This window comes from Rhizophagus irregularis, chromosome 19, assembly GCF_026210795.1.
Source record: "Rhizophagus irregularis chromosome 19, complete sequence".
Lineage (NCBI taxonomy): Eukaryota > Fungi > Glomeromycota > Glomeromycetes > Glomerales > Glomeraceae > Rhizophagus > Rhizophagus irregularis.
The window spans coordinates 2,010,354-2,030,578 of NC_089447.1; the positions used below are offsets into that span (position 1 = coordinate 2,010,354).

Sequence of the window (20,225 nt, forward strand, 5' to 3'; positions counted from 1 at the left end):
ATTTACTCTCTCGAATTTATAATAAATTGCGATTAATATGGACAGCCAGTCTTTTGAAAAAGTCAAGTATGTTTATAACAGGTTCCTTTTCTTGGCTTCTTTACTCAGGAGAATAAACTAAACTTGTTATTTTTCAGAGAAAAATGGGACGTCATTTTTAAAGACCCGTTGCTTTCACTAACATCATTGCGAGAAAAAGGTGTTGAGGGAAATATTTGCTCGAAAGGATTAAGATCCGTCTGTTGGAAGGTACCTCTCATTGTTTTTACATGAAACCAACAACTATTTGACATCTCGAAAAACTTTATAGTTATACTTGGCGTACCTGCCGGGTTTAGACTCTGCAACATGGCCTCTGGCTCTTCATAAAGAACGACAACATTACGCGGATCTTCGACAAAAATATATTACTAGTCCTGACAATGATAATAATAACGCAAACGATTTAAATATAAATAACCCATTATCTTTAGACCAAGCGGTATGTTATTATCAATTTATCAATGAAAGTATGAGTCATGTTTGAATGATATTAATCATATTAATCATTTTAAAAATAATAGAATCCATGGCAAGAATATTTTAAAGATACGGAATTAAGAAAAATCATACGCCAAGATGTTGAACGAACGTTGGTAGAATATATGATGCGATTTAGATTATATTTTATATTATTAATTTAATAATGAATTTTTAGGTTTCCAGATAATGAATATTTCCGCACTCCTTTAAGCCAAAATCGATTACTGGATATTCTTTTTATATATTGTAAAATGAATCAAGATGTTTCTTATCGTCAGGGAATGCATGAACTTTTAGCCCCAATTCTATGGGTTATTGATAAAGAGAGTATTCCTAATTCTAGCGGATATGCGGTGGAAAATAGCGAAGATACGATAATCAAACAAACTTTAAATGCAGATTACGTTGAACATGATACTTTTGCCTTATTTTCTGCATTAATGAAATCAGCAAAAGAATATTATGAATACAATGATGAAATTTTCAACAAAAAGCCAGTAAAGGTACGATAGACCATTTAGACTAAACAGTATTATCTAATCAAGAATTTTATATTATTTTGGCTAACTTGGATCTAATAGCGTGCTCAAGGATCTGATCTTGAATACGCGAGATTAATCAAAAATAACCAAGCCGAGGTTTGTTTATTATAATTGTATAAGTTTTCCTATTTCACACGTCTAAAATCTATGCGAACTTTTTTATTTAAGGTCGCAAAAGCAACTCCTGTGTTCAGGAAATGTAATAAAATTTATGAATATCTTCAAATAATTGATCCTGAATTATATAAGCATTTAATTGATTTAGAAATTGAGCCTCAGCTTTATGGAATGTAGGTCTTTGACATATTTTATTTTATTTGGAAATATAATTAATTCCATTACCGTGTTACAAATATTTGCCAACATATAACATTACCATACTGTGAATTGTCACTGGGTAAACATATATATTTAGTTACAATATATTGCGAGTATGGTGGTAGAAATTCAATTGCTTTTATGAATGGGATAAATATAACTCTCTCTTGGTCGCAAATTTATACGAATTGTAGTAAGAAGCTAAGAGGCTAAATGTAATTCCTTTTATTACAGACGGTGGATAAGGTTACTTTTTGGCCGTGAATTTCCTTTGAATAAAGTTTTAATATTATGGGATGGAATATTTGCGGAGGATCCAGCTTTGAGGATAGTTGAATATGTATGCGTTGCAATGATGTTACTCATTCGTAACGAGTGTGAGTATTATTATTTTTATGCAGGATTGTCTAAAATCTAAAATTATGTCGTTTACAAATTTATTTTACTAATAATATATATAATAAATATAGTGCTAGATTCTGACTATACCGAATGTTTGAGTATGTTAATGCGCTATCCTCCAACATCAGACACAGAGGTGTTGATTAAGCAAGCAATATATCTTCGTGATCATTCAACACAGGAAGGTGGCACTTATATTCTTAAACAGAATGCATCTAGAACAGGTAAACCTCTCCCCGTACTAACTCCTAAAGAACCACAAGAAGGGTTTGTTCATTTAAAAAATGTATTAGATCGTAGTGCAGTAATAAATAAGGCAGTTATAAACGTATATGGTGAAGTAAAGGTTAGTGATATTTTGCAATCTCTTTCCAAATTTCCCTATTTGATGATTTTTTTTTTTTTTAGAAAAATGTACTTCGCAAACAAGATGGTCAACTTCGCACAGAGCATGACCGCTCTAGTTCTATAGATGTTTCACAAAGATATGCAAATCAACAAGTGTCAAATCATGTTGATCAATCAAGTTCAGAAGCTCAAAATATGTCATTTGAGGAATTTACAAAATTAAAAGAACAGAATCGACAGATAGCATTAGTAGTTCAAAAAAGTATAGAAATTCTCGAGCAAGAAATGTTGGGTAGGACTAAATCGAGAGAAATTACAAGTGCAACGGACGCAGAAAAAATTGAAAAAAGCTCTACTGATGGTTCCGAATCTCGATCGTCATTTGAATACATTTCAGGTAGTAATAATGAAGAATCGACGACTCATGAAATTTCTGTTCTTCACGCTTTACACGGTCTCAAGCATGTGAGAGATGTATTGAATGGCTCCATAAAAGAATTTAATTCACATATTATGGAAATAACATCCCATAATGGAGATGATCATGATCACTGGGAAGTAGTAGATGATGGTGTTAGTGTAGTTAGTGTAACTGGGACAGAGGATGAAACTGCATCTGTTACTAAAGAGATTCAGACGAAACAAGACAAGAGTCTAACTCCCACAAGTTCTTCTAACAATATCATAAAGACATCAGTCGTAGAAACAATTTCAACGAAACCTGCTGTTCAATCAATATCAACTTTACCTCTACAGTCGTCACCACCATCATCCACAAAAGTAACTCCCCAATTAAATCAGCAGTATTCTAGCGGAACTAGTTCTACTAGCATAAATACTTCAAACGAAAAGTCAAAAGTTACATCATCATATGCTACTAAGACTCCAAAACCTAAATCCAAACTTAAGTTAGAAGATATATTGAGTGATATTGATATGGAAAAGAGTGAAACGGGGACTGGAACGCCGAAATCTTCTATTGCATCAAATTCTAAATATAGTTGGATGATTGAAGGTTATACTGACGATGATGAAAACTCTCTATTTAACCCAAAGAGAGCAAGTATTGGTAGTTTTGATAGTTTATCTGGATTCTCATCTGATAAAATGAGCACTTTAGATTTTTCAAAAGATAATGATGCATTTAAATCAATTCCTACATCTAATCAAAGGAAGACAAGAAATTCAATGATTGTACCTCAAACTTCTTCATCGCTTTATTCCGAAAGAATTACATCAAAAAGTATAAATCAAGAAAATAATGTAAATATTGGGTCGACAAGTAGCCATATTGTTACGGCTACTAATACACCTGTTGTACCGGTTGATGACCCTTTGGGTGTTTCGTAGATTACAATTTGTATAGCACATGTATTTTTTTAGAAAAAAAAAAAAATTTTAAAAAAAAGTTTCTTATAAGATATTACGGATATTATAGTTTGTTGTAAATTTACATCATACCATTGTTTTTATTTACTGCCATAGTGCCATTATTCATCAAAATAAGGATAAATAAACTATTTATTGTTCTCAACTTTTAAATACAGAATATAGAGTTGATTTAAAATTATGAAATTAATTTTTATAAAGATTTACCAAAATTAATCTTGCATTAAAAATAATACACCGAAATTAAATATAAATATAAATGTACATTCAAAAGATTTAGAAAATTATCACGAAATAGTACAGCAGCTATTTGTCTGTGATAAAAATAATAAAAAAAAAATTAAAAAAATGATTTAATAATTTTATAATTCAAAATGACACTGACCTTTCTGGCTTGCTTATAAAATGCTTTGGACTGAAAAGAAATTTCTTGTGACCTATCTATCAAATCGTCCAATTTTTCTCCACGTTGCAAAAGGGATTCGATCGTTTTATTCTACAATAAGTAGAATATCAATATTAAATGTTTAAAGCTTATTTCAAATTCGATTTAGATAATATTGTTTTTTACCATGACTAGTTTAGTTTCATCCAATTGTTCTTGTACTTTTGTAATCTGATCTGCTTGCTTAGGATCTTGATACTTAATTAAATAAGTTTTCAATTCTGGAAAAGAGATTTTGTCTGGTTTGGACCAATCATTTGGCGGAAATTTTATGAGAAATTCATCAAGAATTTTGTTTAGCACAGAGAATGATACACGTTGTGGATACTCTTCATCCGTGACAATGACTCCTGTAAGATGAATGTCAGAACGTGCGTAAACATATCCTACATAAGCTATAAAATAATTTAATCAATTAGTATTAGAAAATTGTGAGATCCCTTCCTCCAAAAAGGTGCATACGCTGTTCTTCGACACGTTGTCTTTGACCAGGACTTGTTCTTTCTGCGATAGTTTTGGAAATTACCATAATAATATCTTGTACAGTACTACGCTGAAAGAAACCAAAACTGGAGAGATCATATTCTGCAGCCAAACGAATGGTTTCTTCGTTAGAATCTCGAGAGTAAATCGACACAGAGTAGATTTTCATGTTTGGACGATAAATTGCGGATAAATAATATATTTCTTTACAAAACTGAAGTAAAGTATACTTGATAACTGTATTTATAGTTTTTTTTGAATACCGCCCAGATATTACTGCGATTTTCAGCTCACTATTGTTGTACAACCAGCTTCATAATATTCTTCTCGTACGTCATAGTGTTTGATCCAAAACACTAGTCAAAATGTCTAGCAAGCCTCGCGGTCTAAATATTCGATTAGCTAATGCAATAAATGGGATCGAGAGAAGTATCTCCCCTTCTTCACCTAGAAAAGTTACTCGTGGTGGCTTAAAAGTCGAAGGAAAGTGGAACAATAATAGTGTTGGGAGGCCCTATACTCCCGATGAGGAAATTAGGGAAGCACCTGCTATTGATATGGTGGAATTTGCAGACGAAGAATTTAGACCTGAAGCATGTATGTTCATAGTATAGAAAGTATTAAAAATATGATTTATTCTTAATTATCAATTATTATATATAAGAATAATTGATAAATAAAGTTGCTAATAGACATCCAAAAAGCACTATCAAACGCCACAGAAGAAGGAGTAAGGTCTTTCTTAGGGACACTACGAGATTCAAAGGAGCTAGCAGCCAGCGATTTGCAAAGAAATGTGTATAAAAATTATAATGAATTCGTGGTGATATCCCAGGAGATATCAAATATCCTTTCTTTAAAATAAAGCGCAGATCATTAATGATTTCAGTATAAAGAGCTAAAAATTTTATGTGTCAGTTCATCCTTGACTCGTTAGTCAATATTTTACAATTAGAAAGTGATATGCTTGTATTACGCGGGCAATTGAATGAATTACGCAATGTCAGCGACAATTTAAGAGATGATAGTACAGAATCCATCAATATTGGGCCTGGTATGTTTTGAAGAAGAAAACTAATATATGTTATTTATTAACATGAAATTATATATAGTAACTTCAGTAACTTCGGAGCCAATTGTACCCAGAGGACGTAATCCGACCCTAAATAATGCTACTGATATGCAATCGATTTGGAAAGCACAAATTCAAGAATTATGGGCAGGTGTGGAAGGTGCTCAGGTTAATATCTTTTAAACCATTCGATTGAAATTTTAAAATATTACTTTTGATCCTATTATGACCTTAAATTTTTTATAATATATATTCTAGAATTTTGTCTCGTTAGAACCTGGAAGACATATACTTCGAGAATGTTCTAATTTTATCGAGATTAGTTTTAGTACAAATAAGCCGAAACAATCAGTGCATATTTTTCTATTAAATGATTGTCTATTGGTTGCTAGTAAAAAGAAACGTCAAGCTTCTAAAGATACATCAAAAGCCAAATTGGTTGCTGACCGTTGTTTTTCTTTAGAAGATATAACTCTAATTGATATGAAAGACACTGAAGGTTTGTTTAAAGTTAAAATTATTATTCATTAATAATATTTTCTTTTAAAAAATCTAAAATTTACTTGTTTTTATCAGAGCAAGTAAATTTTATTAAAATCCTAAAGCATCCGACGGATCAATTTATTTTCCAAGCTGGAAATGCCGATGAGAAAAAAAATTTGCTAAATATGACCAAACGCGCAACTGACGAAATGATGTCAGTCAAAGCCGTAAAACATGCAGGTACGTTTTTAAAAAATTTTTGCTTACAATATACTTAAATTAAAGTCTAATATATTGATTTAATTTACTAGATTCTGTCATAGCTGCAGTATGTACTATCAAAATTAATAAACGTACAATTTTTATAATAAATGTAAAATCTAATAATTATGAATTTTAAATATGGTAGGAATCACAACAACAACAACATACTCCACTTATTAGAACACTTTCGAGAAAAAAAAAAGGAACAATGGCACAATCTCTGAGATCAAGAAAATCTGTTCCAAAGTTGCCGACAAAGACTTTTACAATGAATGATATTCGTGAAATGGAAGATTTAGCTGATGAGTTAGATGTCCATATTGCAACGCGTGAATTTGAGCAAGCTGTTGAGAATATTGAAAAAGGTATATTGATATTTTATTATAGATATTACAGAACGTTTATTGATACAAGCATATATGTACAACATTATGAATTATAGCAAAGAATGCCCTAACTAATGTATCATCGCCTAATCCTGGAAAATTGGATACGATTCGTGCTAAAATGGAGGATCGCGTCGTTCGGCTATCTCTTGCTATTAGTCGTGATCTCTCAAATCCCGACGTGAAAAAGTCACATGTACAGAAATGTACACGATGGTTATTGCGTCTCGGATATGGGGAACAGGTAGTAAATTCAAAATTAATAAAATTAACAAAAATTTCGATTAAATCGTTAAACCTTAAATTTGATCTAGGCACGTGAATTGTTCCTTGTTGCAAGAACTGAAAACATTAGAATAAGAACAAAGTAAGCTTTAATTCGCGAAAAATGGTTTAATTCTTTCTAACATAATTTAATTATTTAGACAACTTAAATTCGAGGGGGATATACCACAATATATTAATGAATTATCATTAGTGTATTTTACCTTAGTTAAAAATACATGTGACTGGTATAATTCCGCTTTTAGAGATATGAGAATGGCTTCAGGTATACTATTGGGTTAGTTATCAATTCATTATAATAAAAATTAATTATTTTTGCTTTAACAGGTCTTGTCAAATGGGTACAAGAGGAGATGGAACATTATGCAAGTATGTTTAAACGACAAGTATACAGCTTACATAACCGTGAAGATAGCACTATACAAGAATGTTTAAGATATGCTAGAGAACATTGTTTAATGGTAAGTTAAAGGTGTATATTTTCACTTCTTAATATAAATTCTGGATAATATTTATATTTAATTTTTTTCTTAGTTACGCGAGGTTGGGTTGGATCTTAAATTTTTATTAGATAATCTACTACGATTTAACAAAAATAAAGATGATATTTCACAAGATTCCCGGCTTGAAAATGGTGAAATGGATACCGTTATTGAAGAAAATTAAACTCGTAGAATAGTAATAATTATTTTTCTTCTTGGACAATTTACAAGATATTTATAGAATAATAATTTAATTTATAATTTAATTTATCTCACTTATTTATTGTAAAATTCATTTCATATAAATTGTCCTTTTACTGCGCCATAATAAAATTTAGATACTTATTTTCAAGATTATTATAATCTATCTATCACAACTTGTAACTCTTCTTCGCTATAAATTCTAAATCCGTGTTCTTCTGTGACAGCAGCTAATTGAACATTTGTGTTGTTCAACTTTTCTTCCATTACCTGTTTCAAGACTTTTAATGATAAAGTTTCTGCTTCTTGCAAACTGAGAGACTGAAATCATAATATTATTATTTAGTATTATACAAATAAAATACGTAAATAAATTATATTAAAAATATTTACTTTATGATATTCTTCGTTTAATTCAGTTTGTGCACCTTCGGATCCAGACCCGATAGCTTTCGCGTCATATTGCATAAATGTTCCCGATGGATCTGCGTGATATCTTTTATTTATTTTATTTAATAAATAAAAATATTAAATAATTGTATAAAGAATAAATTTCTAAAGTTCAAAAATTTTCGCTTACAATTGAGGCCCTTTCTCATCGATACCGGCAATTAACAAGGCGACGCCAAAAGGTCTACTCTATTTAGAAAAAAGAAAAATGATAATAATAATTTTTTAGTAAACGTATAGATTTTGCGCGAAATACATAATTAATTTCAAACAAACTAACCATAATTGATTCTTCACCATGAGCACTCTCTCCGAATCTTAAAGCCAAATCGCAAACAGCTTGTGTAACGGATTCGACTTTAATTTTTTCATTATAAGTAAATCTGTGATTCTTTACAAACAATAAACGAGTATTTAATGTCGTTGAACAATCAAATTATATTTACGATTATGAATTATCTTTTAATATAAACCTGAGCTTCAATTCTGGCATGATCAATCATAGTGCGGGAGTCAGCAGTTAAACCACTCATAGCACACCCTAAATGCGAATCAATTTCCATAATCTTTTCGATGCTGCTCGATACTAATAATGGAGAAGTGACGCGTTTTTCAACAGCCAAGACGACACCATGAGAAGTTTGAATTCCTACTGCTGTGGAACCCAACTATTGAAAAAATTATATTGATAAAGTCGACTTCAAAAAGGAAGAAATAGAATAAACATTATTAAAAGGAATACCTTAATAGCTTCGATCGCGTACTCCACCTGAAATAAACGTCCCTCAGGTGAAAAAGTATTTACTCCGCGATCGTATTCAGATCTCGTTAAAAACATGATGAAAGTTAGATGTTGAAAAATGATCGACGAAACTTTTTTTATAATTTGGGCCTGTGTAACAAGTTCAGCATTACGTACGGTATAACGCAAACAGATTGTGTCCCATCTGCATTATAAAATTTTTTGATGAAAATAAATGATATATTTTAAATCATGATAAAAATAATACCGCTTGGTGCAGGTCAAGATGTTGGACGTAGCTGTATTCTTATATCCATTGGTGATGATAGTACAGGAATAAAAAATTTAATGTTTGATTGTGGAATGCACATGGGATACAATGACGAAAGAAGATTTCCGGATTTTTCATATATTTCTAAAACAAACCGATTCACAGAACAATTAGATTGTATTATAGTAAGCCATTTTCATTTGGATCATTGTGGTAAATATTTGGTAAATAAGATTTATTATATGTTTTTTTTTTTTACAATTTAAATTAATTGATATTTATTCTTTTAAATTTCATAGGTGCTTTGCCATATTTTACTGAAATGTGTGGATATGAAGGACCTATTTTTATGACACATCCAACTAAAGCTATTTGTCCCATTTTACTTGAAGATTATCGAAAAATTACTGTTGAAAGAAAAGGAGAAACGAATTTTTTTACATCTCAAATGATTAAAGATTGTATGAAGAAGGTTACTGCTGTCAATCTTCATCAAACAATTAAAGTTAATGGTGATGATGATTTGGAAATTAAAGCATTTTATGCTGGACACGTTTTAGGAGCGGCTATGTTTTATGTACGAGTAGGTACACAATCAGTAGTTTATACTGGTGATTATAACATGACTCCTGACCGACATTTGGGTGCAGCATGGATCGATAAAGTACGTCCAGACTTGTTAATAACAGAATCAACTTATGCCACAACTATTCGCGATTCTAAAAGAACACGTGAGCGTGATTTTTTGAAAAAAGTTCATGATTGTGTCACACAAGGAGGCAAAGTTCTTATACCAGTCTTTGCTCTTGGACGTGCTCAAGAACTTTGTATCTTAATTGAAACATATTGGGAGAGAAATAATCTTAATGTACCCGTATATTTTTCTGCTGGTATGACCGAAAAAGCCAATGATTATTATAAACTTTTTATTAATTGGACAAATGAGAAAATAAAAAATACTTTTGTTCAACGAAACATGTTTGATTTTAAACATATCAAACCTTGGGATAGACAATATTTGGATTTACCAGGTCCTGCAGTTTTATTTGCTACTCCTGGTATGTTACATATTGGTACATCTTTGGAAGTCTTTAAAAAGTGGGCACCATATCCAGAAAATATGGTAATAATGCCTGGATATTGTGTAGCAGGTACTGTTGGAGCTAAAGTTCTTAATGGGGATAAAGAAATTTATATAGATGCATATAATAAGATAAATGTAAAGTTACAAGTAAAAAATTTATCATTCAGTGCACATGCAGATGCTAAGGGAATTTTACAACTTATAAAGCAATGTGATCCAAAAAATGTAATGTTAGTTCATGGAGAAAAAGCAAAGATGGAATTTTTACAGGAAAAAATTAAACGAGAATGTCGAATACCATGTTATTCACCAGCTAATGGAGAAACAACAATTATTGATACACCACTTTCTATACCAGTTGATGTTTCTGTTGATTTACTTAAACGTCATTTAACAGCACAAAAACTTCCTTTACCCACATCAGATGATAAAATTGATATCACAAAGATCAAACCAGTGAATGGAATTCCTATACAAGGTATTTTGACGATGGAACCTGATCAAATACCAAAATTAATGGATGTAAACGAAGCGATAAGGGATACAAATTTACCATTACGTGAGTTAACATTTGAATTTATTAAATCATTTGATCCGAATAAGATTGATACTTCAACTCGAACTGATATTCGCACTCAAGCTTTGGAAAATGTATATGAAAAAGTGAGAAAAGCTCTTAAAGATGATGTGAATGAAGTTGAAATAATTAAGAATTCATCACAGATAAAAATAAGAAGCATGTTAATAAGAATATCTGATAAAAATTCCAACTCTTTTAATATTTCATGGAATTATAAAGATGAGAATTTGGCGAATTATGTGATGTCAATAATTGATAATATTCTTCCTGAATGAATGTTGGAATGTATGTATATATATATATGTACATAACAAATATATAAAAACACATTGTATGTATTTTATATGAATTATTATTATTTACATTTTAATAAAATTTTAAAATTTTTGATGAGCAATACTCTTTTTTTTTTTGATTGTAGATCATGCATATACATTATAAGAAGATATCAATCAACAAATTCGAAAAAAAACAAAAATTCTGGGAAACTGAAAATAGAAATAAATCTGCAGATTGACCAGCTTTTATATAATACACTAAAAAAAATAATATCGGACAATCTCTGACCGAAATTAAAAAGTGATGGTAAATCATATTATCTATGATGTTAACCTAAATTAAATTTTTATAATATATTACACTCTTGATTTTTGTTTTCTTATAGTAATAATGAATTATAAAACTTACCATTCTTATATTAGCTTTAAATTGTGACAATTTTAAAATTTGGAAAGGTTTTATAGATATTAGAATTGACTAATTATCGTCACCCCACAAGTTTTTAAATTTCATACTACCGCATTTTACCGATTAGCTAAAAAACTTGGTGTTAGTATTTGGAACATATTTTTATTAAATACATATAATTGCATTTAACGAAACGTATTTGATTTTAATCTATAAATAGAAATAAGATCTAATGAATAATTCACGAGAATGTACCAGTACAATGAAAAACGAATATGAAATGAATATGTATATGGACGGAACAAGTCGTAATATTATATATATATAATATATTGTGAAACTTTCTCACACATAATTTTATAAATGAATATACATATAAATCAATCAAATACTTAATTAATTAATTCATCTTAATATAATGGTTTTTTATGATTATTGAGAATCCAAATACAGTAATATTTTATCATATTAATTCAGGTACATATCATTAGGTCATAATTTCTTTTTCAAGAAAATGGAGTTTTTAGGATTTCTTTCTCATCAAAAAAAAATATTATTACATAAACAAAGAATTTTATTAATAATTTAATTTTGAGTTTGTTTCTTATGACATCTTTGAAAAACAACAATGTTCTTAAAAGTATGAGATGCTTTCCATATGTTACACAATCTAGAATCATTACTAATCAAATTTCACAGGATGGAGGTGAGAACATTTTATCTACTTTAGAAAACGATTCCCTATTTTTAATCTAGAAGCTGCGAAAAAATCACGTGAAAGCGAAATATCAGTTTTTTTTTTTACGATATATTAAATTTGTAAGTTTTTTTTTTAAAAAAAAAATATCCGAAGCCAATCAAAAAAATGATATCTTTATTAGTACAACTTAAATTGATTTTGTATCCCACGAAAAAAGAGGACCCGTGGAAATAAATTTTTCATTCATTTTTTAATATAAATTTTTTTTTTTTTTTTTTTCTTGACCGATTATTTTAGGTAAAACCGATTATTTTAGTGTAAATCTATTTATAATGAAAAAAAAAAAAAAATGAATATCAAATTAAATAATCAATTTTATTTATGATAAGGTAATTAAGTTATCTTTTCATTTCGGTAAGATAAGAAAGATCATGAGACAAGTGAAAATCATCAAAATAAATGAAAAGTTGATTATCTTTTTAATCTTTTATCATAATGCAATAGAAAAATTTTCATAGTCTTACAAAAAAAAAAATATAAATTGTTTATATCGGAAAAAGCACATGCAATTCTTTTAAAATTACTTCACTATATCCACGCCACTCTCCCACACTTTCAAAAAAAAAAAAAAAAAATATTATTTACATTACAGAAATAATAATAAAGTGTTACGTAATAACAAATCAGGTAAAAAAACCATTCTGTTTATATAATCGTTTATTTTTATCTGATATATTATATACATTTATACATATATTATAATTATAATTATAATTATAATACATATATTTTATTTATTATATTTGTAATTTGTGTATATATATTTATTTATAAAATAAAAAATAAAATAAAATTAAAATAAAATAAAAAAAAAAGTATTGTACCATTAAAATGAAACTTTCTGCAAAAAAAAAAAAAAAAAAAAAGATGTTCTAAATTTGTTCTGGGCGTTTGATTTTTTTATAATTTCAAGTTTTTAAGGTCAAGTGAAATGTGTATTGTACAAAGTTGACTCGGGAAAAGCGTTGTACTGCAGTATCTGGTATTTTATCTTTTTATCTGTTTGTAACATCCAATTGATAACAGTTCTTATCGGTATTTTGTTGATTTTTTTTTAAGAACTTTTTCCCTGCTTTTTTTAGCCGATTATTTTGAATAAACAAAGTATTTACTGGTTAACATTCAATCTATTTAGGAAATTCGAAAGATTTGAAAAAAAAAAAAAGATCCCTCACTGATAAAAAAAAAAAAAAAAAAAAATTTATTCTCCACATTAATACATTTCTCCACATATATAAATTAAAAATAAATTATTATAACAATATCAATAAAAAAAAAAAACTAAACTAAAATAACTATATAACTACCCACCCCGTGCAATTGATTTTCTTTTTTTTCACACGCGATTGACTTGAAAAAAAATAAAAAAAAAAATAATATTTTTCAAAGTTTTTCATTTTTTTTTTTATTAAAAAAAACGTCAAAATTTGTTTTTATTAAAATATAAAAATAATCTTATTATATATATTTATAAAATAATGGATAACACCGCTACATTGGATATCCAGAAATCTCAAAATTCAAAATTTATTTTTCCTTCTCAACAACCTCAAATTTATGGTGAACAGGCTTTAGATAGATATCCCTATATTAATAGTAATAATCATCTTATCGGTAGTAATAATCTGGAAACACTTTTAAATGCTGCCATTGAAGTTGCTCCAACCGGTTTAGCACCTCAAAAACGTAATTTTCCAAATCATTTTGTGGAAAGAAATAATGAAAATCAATCATTATTAAACTTGAACCGTCGTAACTCTTCGGTTTCACATGAAAAACATTCAAATCAACTTTCTTATCACGAAGAAAATCAAAAAATTAATAATAATATTCAAGAACATACTACTTCTTCTTATCATCCAAATCGTTTACTTCCTCCTCCTATTACTAATTCACCACGTAAAATTGATTCAAATGGTGTTTTAACTCCTGCTGCTATGTCAATTTCTTCTTTAATTGATTTAGAACAACCAATGCAATTATCTACACCTTTAACACCTCCAGATACTACTTTAAATATGTTTCCTGGTCTTTCAACTAGTCCAACAAAAAATTCTCCTATTTCTTCACCTGTTCCTTTAACTTCTTCTTCTTCTATGGTTCCATCTGCTCCAATGTCTGTACCTTCAACTTCTGATTCAATTCCATTCCCTCGTTTACAACCTTCTCCACCAAGTAATATTTTCTTAAATTCTTTTCCACTTCCAAGTGTTAATCAAGCTATTGGTGATGTTGATCGTTCTCGTAATTCACCTCCTCCTTTAATTTCAAATTCAAATAAAAGAAAATGGGATACAACTGATAATAAATCTATAATTGGTGGTAGTCCTTATATAGAAGATTCAAAATCTTTTTCAAAAATACATCGTTCAATTGATGATTATAAAATTAATGAACCTATACAACCAATGTTATCTTCTCCTTCTCCTTCTCCAAGACTTCAAGATGGACAATATCATCAAATTGATGGTAATAATAATTCAAATTCATATCAAATGACTACTATAACTTGTCAACATGCTTCAGTTGCACAAAAATCATATGGAAGTGAGAAAAGATTTTTATGTCCACCACCTGTAGTTTATATTGATAGACCAAATTGTAGAAATTTTGTTGGAAAACCTGAAATTTCTATGTCAGTTGTATGTGAAAATGGTGAACGTTCATTAGAACAAAAAACATTAATTGATGAAAATATGAAAGGAACCTTTAAATATTTACATGTTAGTGGAACAGCTAAAGCAAAATATTTTGAACTTAAATTAAAAATTTTTAAGCAAAATTCAACTATTCCATATGCAGTATTCGATTCATCACCTGTTACTATTATATCAAAACCTTCAAAGAAAACTGCTAAAGCAAGGAATGTTTCATCTTGTATATTATCTGGATCTCAAGTTTCTCTTTTTAATCGTATAAATTCACAAACAGTACGAACTAAATATATGGGTATTGAAGGAAATCAATTATGCGCTAAAAATTCTTCATGGTCACCATTTGTTATTACAGTTATGAGTAATGATAATAATAATAATAATATAAATAATCATAATGGATTAAATTCTTTTACTTCAACAAGTATATTACCAAAAATGACACCACCATCTCCTTCATCATGTTTAAATAATACTATACAAGTAACATATGGTTCAGAAGTTGTTTTAAGTGATCCAACTACAGGTTTTCAATCTGAACGATTGATTATACGTAAAGTTGAAAAAGGTCGTATTACACAAGGAGCTTGTGGGCCTGTTAGTCAAATGCAAAAAATCGCTTTACAATGTGCTCGATCAAATAATAGGAGAGAATCTCTTTATCTTAGTGCGGCAGGACCTATAACGATGGATAGTCCACATTCACAAGATCAATGTACTGTTAGTGGTGCATCACCTTACCTTGGATATCAATCTTCTCGTGTTGTTCATATGCAAAATGTGGAATTTACTAAAGAACCATTTAGAATGGTTAATATGCAAAACATTCCATGTACCACAAAAAGTGATACAGTTATTGCTCCAACTACTGTTGAAGAAGTAGATGACTATTTATGTTGGACGATTGTTGGAATTTGTAAGTATATTTATTATATATTAATTTTTTTTCAATTATTTCATTTCATTTTCATTTAATTCATTTTAATTTATTTATTCTTTTTTAGCTAAATTTCAATATACATTTTATGAACAATTGCCGTCTGCATCAACTCCAAGTACACCTCTTTCTCAATAAGATATTATGAAATTTGAAATTTATATGGAATATTGTTTTATTTTTTACTTTTTTTTGTATATAGCCAACCATAAAAATATTTTTCATATGTACATACAAATATATATATATATATGTTAATTATATGTAGAGTTATCAGATATTTCTTTTTTTCTTTTTTGTACAGATAAACTAAGATTTTTTTTTTTTTTGTGAATCCTCAAAAAAAAATTATATATATACATTTCTATATCTTCTATCTTAAACCTCTTAAAACCGCGAAAAAATTATTTTTAAGAAAAAAAAACAAAAAAAAAAAGAGACTAATAAAATTTTAACGCGTCTCAATAAGACTGAAAAAAAAACTGAAAAAAAATTTTTAATAATAAAAAAAAAATGCACGTGCCAAATGTCAAAAATACGCTATATAATAACTGCTATACGTATTTAGTAAATTGTCAATAACGTTTTATCAGGTAATCTGTAGAATCTCTAATTACGCAACAATAATATTACATATAAAGTTTCATGATGTTAATGATGTCATCTATAAATAACTACTTGTCACACTATGTCACGTAATATAACACAGAAGGTAAAGAAGGTAATCACACGAAACCACGGTGTCCAAGAAAGGTTTATCTATTATCGTCGTACGAAGAATCGGAAGGGAAAGAGCACAATAGATAGAAAATGTTATAGCACTAAATATTCCGGTGTAAATGAAATTATTATTTATATTGTTCACACAAAATTAAACACAATCTTTTTTTGTATTTCGCCAAATTAACGCTCATTGAAGCCCAAAAAGAAAAAGAAATTCAATTCAAATCACATGCTTTTAAACCAAGTTTGGGAAGTGACTTAGATGAACAATGAAGTATACCTGTTCTTTACGGCAATCATATGATAATTTAAGGAATGATTTACATTATGTAGGGAATCTTCGGATGATGCTTTGAGAATTTTTTTCGTGGGAAAATTATGAGCAAAAAAAAAAATCTAAACTTTATCATAAGTACAATATCAAAATATTTATTTTTTTTTTCATTATCTAATTACGGTTTAGTTCTCCGTATGCCCAATATGTTCATGTATGTATTCAATCAAAAAAAAAAGAATTAAAAATTCATGCGCTTTTTCTTTTTTTATTTTGGTAAGGAAAAAGAAAAGAAAAAAAAAAAATTTTTTTTTATATATGTATGTAATGTATGTAAGATCATCATCCCCCACACTTATAAAGTACCTAAAACTGCATTAGCGCCCAACTTTATCTTTTTTTATACACATTTGTTATCTGTTCTATGTGTGACAAGAAATTAATCTTTGGTTCCTCAAGATAAAATTGATAAGATCAAAAAATTCATTAAATAATCGTCTTAAAAGACATAAATAGTACACAAGGGGAATAGAACGGAACATTGACATTCTTTTTGCATTATAATCGGTCATTTTAAGGAGAGGGCGTTTTGTTATTAAATAAATATCGATTTGACCGATAAGCATTTTTTTATATTTTTCTTTAATATCTGATGATTTTCTTTGGGGAATTTGTGACTAAGTTTGGGAAAGATGAACCTTTCATTTAAAATAAAAGTGTTGATTTCCGAAACTTTTTTTTTTTTTCATGATTTACAATAGATCAAACCGTGGGAATATGACGTGATTAAATCTAAACGTGCGAAAAAAATAAAACGTGAAATCTCAAAAAAAAAAAAAAAAAAAAAAAATGCCACACGCTTGTCAACTAATGAACAATATTCAAATGATTATGACAGAACAATATATATAACTAGAAAAGGCTTATCTCTTTTCTTTATCATAATGTCATTCCAATAACCTGTTTTTCGGGTTCTTTCATATTTTTTTTTTCTTTTTTGTTTAAAAAAATTAACAGCCTTACACTTTTAACTATATAAATAATACGGAAATATAAAAACGTTTCATAGAAGTTTCTTTTAGAAGGTTCATTATTATTTGTCCGTTCCTGTTTTTTATTATTTTTGCGACTTTATTTATTCCTTTATACAATAGAATAATAAACGATTCAATGAAACTTGCATGAATTGTTACATCTCTGATAGATTAAAAATTGTCTCATGTAGTTACTCTAAATCCTCTCAAAGAAAAAAATTAATATATTCGGATTAAAAACGATTAAAGTAAATCGATCTACATCTTACATTATCAGTTATCAATTATTCATTGTTTGCATCCGCAGTAATTTTTTTATTTGGAAAAGATCGCTTTTTTTTAATTATTAATTACGAGATCACACGGTCCTAAAGTTTAATCTTTAAAAAAAAGATTTATCTGATCATGTGATGAATTGCGGATAATGCGGATTACGAAAATGATCTGCGCGGTAATATTCGTAATAATATTCGTAAATATTGCATCAGGATGCGTCGGGAATGCGCCGGGAATGAGCCGGACTGCGGGTATTTTTTACTACGGAATGCTTTAACTAATATATAATAAATCATAAAGCTGAAAATTTTGTGATGCAAAGAAAAAAAAAAAGAACATGTTAATTCTTGAATAATAGGATTTTTCTTTTTTTAATTCAAGTTTTGATTTTTTTTCACAAATATATGGAAAGTGATCTTGAGAATTTTCGACAACAATGGCAACAAGAAATATTACAACAAGGACAACAAAATCAAGATTTGAAAGATGTCAATGTTTCAATCATCACAAATAAACAAAAAGACACGATTAATTTAGAAAATTCAACGTTAATTCCTCTAATCGAAGAATCAAAAAATGATGGATTAATCAATTCATTTCGTAATACGATACTTGATTTATTACCATTGAATCCAACCAAAAAAATTCATATATCAAAACTTCCAAATGAATTAATAATTTGTATTCTCAAACAATTAATTCTTACTGGAGATGTGAATTCTTTGGAAAATGGATTTGCATTGGTTTGTAAAAAATTCTTTTTATTATCAAGGGATAGTTCGATATGGCATTTATTATGTGAAAAATTTTATTGCAATAATGTGAATAATCATAAAGAATTGATCCAAATATGCGTAAATGCTCACGGAAATGATTGGAGAAGAATGTATATTGAAAGGTAAAATATAAATTAAAAGTTTATCATAATTAAATTATGCGTATTAAACTTCATTTTTTTTTTTAAGGCCACGCGTAAGATTAGATGGAGTTTATATTTCAAAGTGCAAGTATCTAAGGTAAAAATTACTTTCTTCACTAAGCGAAATTGAAATAATTGAAATACAGTTTAAGAATCATTATCTTATTAATTTTTATTATTTTTATTATTAGGCCTGGATTGGCGGAAAATACGTGGATACAACCAATTCATCTTGTAACTTATTACAGATATATTAGACTTTTTTCAGATGGTTCATGTATAACATTATTAACTACAAAAGAACCATCAAAAGTTGTAAAGAATTTTGATAAATTTGTTCATATGTTAAAAATATCAAAGAAATTTAAAAATTTTATGATTGGATATTGGAAAGTCATAAAAAATGATGATGATACTGATGATATTTCAAGAAAGAATCAAGTGATTATAGAGGCTAATGATAAGGATTTACCTAAATTTACTTTTCATTTGAAATTTGATTTGAAATCAACATCTATTGGAAAATTTAATAAACTTTCTTGGATTGGTATGTAATTTTATTTTAAACAATAATACGTAAAAAAATATTTCTTTTTTTTTATTATCTTTATTTTTTTTAAAAATAAATTTTTTTTTATTTTAGAATATTATAGTGTTAATAATCTAACAACCGAAAAAATTGAATTATTGTTGAAAAATGAGAATAATTTTTATTTTAGTAAGGTAAACAAACCTTCCAAAATTTTTCCCACTAATTTACCATTGTAAATATTATATTATTAACTAATTATTTTTTATGTTATTATAGGTAAAAAGTTATGATGTGAATTTATAACAAAATTTTATTCATTAAATATTTTGATTTTTTTTTTTATATAATTCTAAATTTTTGATATTATCATTATCATTATAAATAAAATAATTCTTTTATTGACGTCCGAAATTAAAGAATTTTAAATTGTCCAAATTTTATAATTATGTTTATCATCTTTCGCAAGGTTCAATTAAAAAAAAAAAATTTAAATGAATGTATGACAACATAACCACCCAAAGTACAATTTTAATCAATTAACTTTGAGTTATTTCTCAAACAATTGCCATTTCATTTAACTAGATCACCAGGACCGAATGCTTGCTAAAATATTAAAAAGGCATTCAGGCAGAATTCTAGTATACGAATGATTGATTGATTGCTTTTTTTTAAAAAAAAAT

General features: G+C 28.1%; 7 protein-coding genes across 7 annotated transcripts; 5 read left to right on the forward strand and 2 right to left on the reverse strand.

Moving 5' to 3' along the window:
- Nucleotides 1–37: 37 nt before the first annotated feature.
- Nucleotides 38–3,677, forward strand: OCT59_010989 (uncharacterized protein; the record flags this gene model as incomplete). Its single annotated transcript, XM_025314030.2, has 10 exons — nt 38–66; nt 138–249; nt 311–481; nt 564–631; nt 698–1,025; nt 1,104–1,160; nt 1,233–1,354; nt 1,617–1,759; nt 1,853–2,130; nt 2,193–3,677. 10 exons carry the CDS (start codon nt 38–40, stop codon nt 3,480–3,482), a joined length of 2,598 nt encoding a protein of 865 aa, XP_025186143.1. The 3' UTR covers nt 3,483–3,677.
- On the reverse strand, nt 3,572–4,664 carry OCT59_010990 (uncharacterized protein). The gene is made up of 4 exons (XM_025314029.2): nt 4,429–4,664; nt 4,093–4,361; nt 3,907–4,017; nt 3,572–3,835 (listed from the first exon to the last, which is right to left on the reverse strand). Exons 1-4 carry the CDS (start codon nt 4,616–4,618, stop codon nt 3,809–3,811), a joined length of 597 nt encoding a protein of 198 aa, XP_025186142.1. The 5' UTR covers nt 4,619–4,664; the 3' UTR covers nt 3,572–3,808.
- A 150-nt stretch (nt 4,665–4,814) lies between these two features.
- OCT59_010991 (uncharacterized protein) lies at nt 4,815–7,605 on the forward strand (the record flags this gene model as incomplete). Its single annotated transcript, XM_025324436.1, has 13 exons — nt 4,815–5,046; nt 5,142–5,272; nt 5,368–5,503; nt 5,562–5,689; nt 5,780–6,020; nt 6,098–6,244; nt 6,316–6,332; nt 6,414–6,633; nt 6,711–6,898; nt 6,969–7,021; nt 7,080–7,204; nt 7,267–7,400; nt 7,474–7,605. 13 exons carry the CDS (start codon nt 4,815–4,817, stop codon nt 7,603–7,605), a joined length of 1,884 nt encoding a protein of 627 aa, XP_025186141.1.
- Nucleotides 7,606–7,635: 30 nt separating this feature from the next.
- OCT59_010992 (proteasome component pup2) lies at nt 7,636–8,924 on the reverse strand. Its single transcript, XM_025323243.2, has 6 exons — nt 8,815–8,924; nt 8,546–8,740; nt 8,353–8,463; nt 8,203–8,261; nt 8,016–8,118; nt 7,636–7,943 (listed from the first exon to the last, which is right to left on the reverse strand). The coding sequence occupies exons 1-6, from the start codon at nt 8,908–8,910 to the stop codon at nt 7,779–7,781; spliced, it is 729 nt and encodes a 242-aa protein (XP_025186140.1). The 5' UTR covers nt 8,911–8,924; the 3' UTR covers nt 7,636–7,778.
- A 142-nt stretch (nt 8,925–9,066) lies between these two features.
- On the forward strand, nt 9,067–11,109 carry OCT59_010993 (Integrator complex subunit 11; the record flags this gene model as incomplete). Its single annotated transcript, XM_025309045.2, has 2 exons — nt 9,067–9,298; nt 9,385–11,109. 2 exons carry the CDS (start codon nt 9,067–9,069, stop codon nt 11,022–11,024), a joined length of 1,872 nt encoding a protein of 623 aa, XP_025186139.1. The 3' UTR covers nt 11,025–11,109.
- Nucleotides 11,110–13,674: 2,565 nt separating this feature from the next.
- OCT59_010994 (uncharacterized protein) lies at nt 13,675–15,925 on the forward strand (the record flags this gene model as incomplete). Its single annotated transcript, XM_025314028.2, has 2 exons — nt 13,675–15,766; nt 15,855–15,925. 2 exons carry the CDS (start codon nt 13,675–13,677, stop codon nt 15,923–15,925), a joined length of 2,163 nt encoding a protein of 720 aa, XP_025186138.1.
- Nucleotides 15,926–18,417: 2,492 nt separating this feature from the next.
- Nucleotides 18,418–20,207, forward strand: OCT59_010995 (uncharacterized protein). Its single transcript, XM_025330043.2, has 5 exons — nt 18,418–18,992; nt 19,060–19,110; nt 19,205–19,560; nt 19,657–19,736; nt 19,822–20,207. Exons 1-5 carry the CDS (start codon nt 18,499–18,501, stop codon nt 19,846–19,848), a joined length of 1,008 nt encoding a protein of 335 aa, XP_025186137.2. The 5' UTR covers nt 18,418–18,498; the 3' UTR covers nt 19,849–20,207.
- Nucleotides 20,208–20,225: the final 18 nt, after the last annotated feature.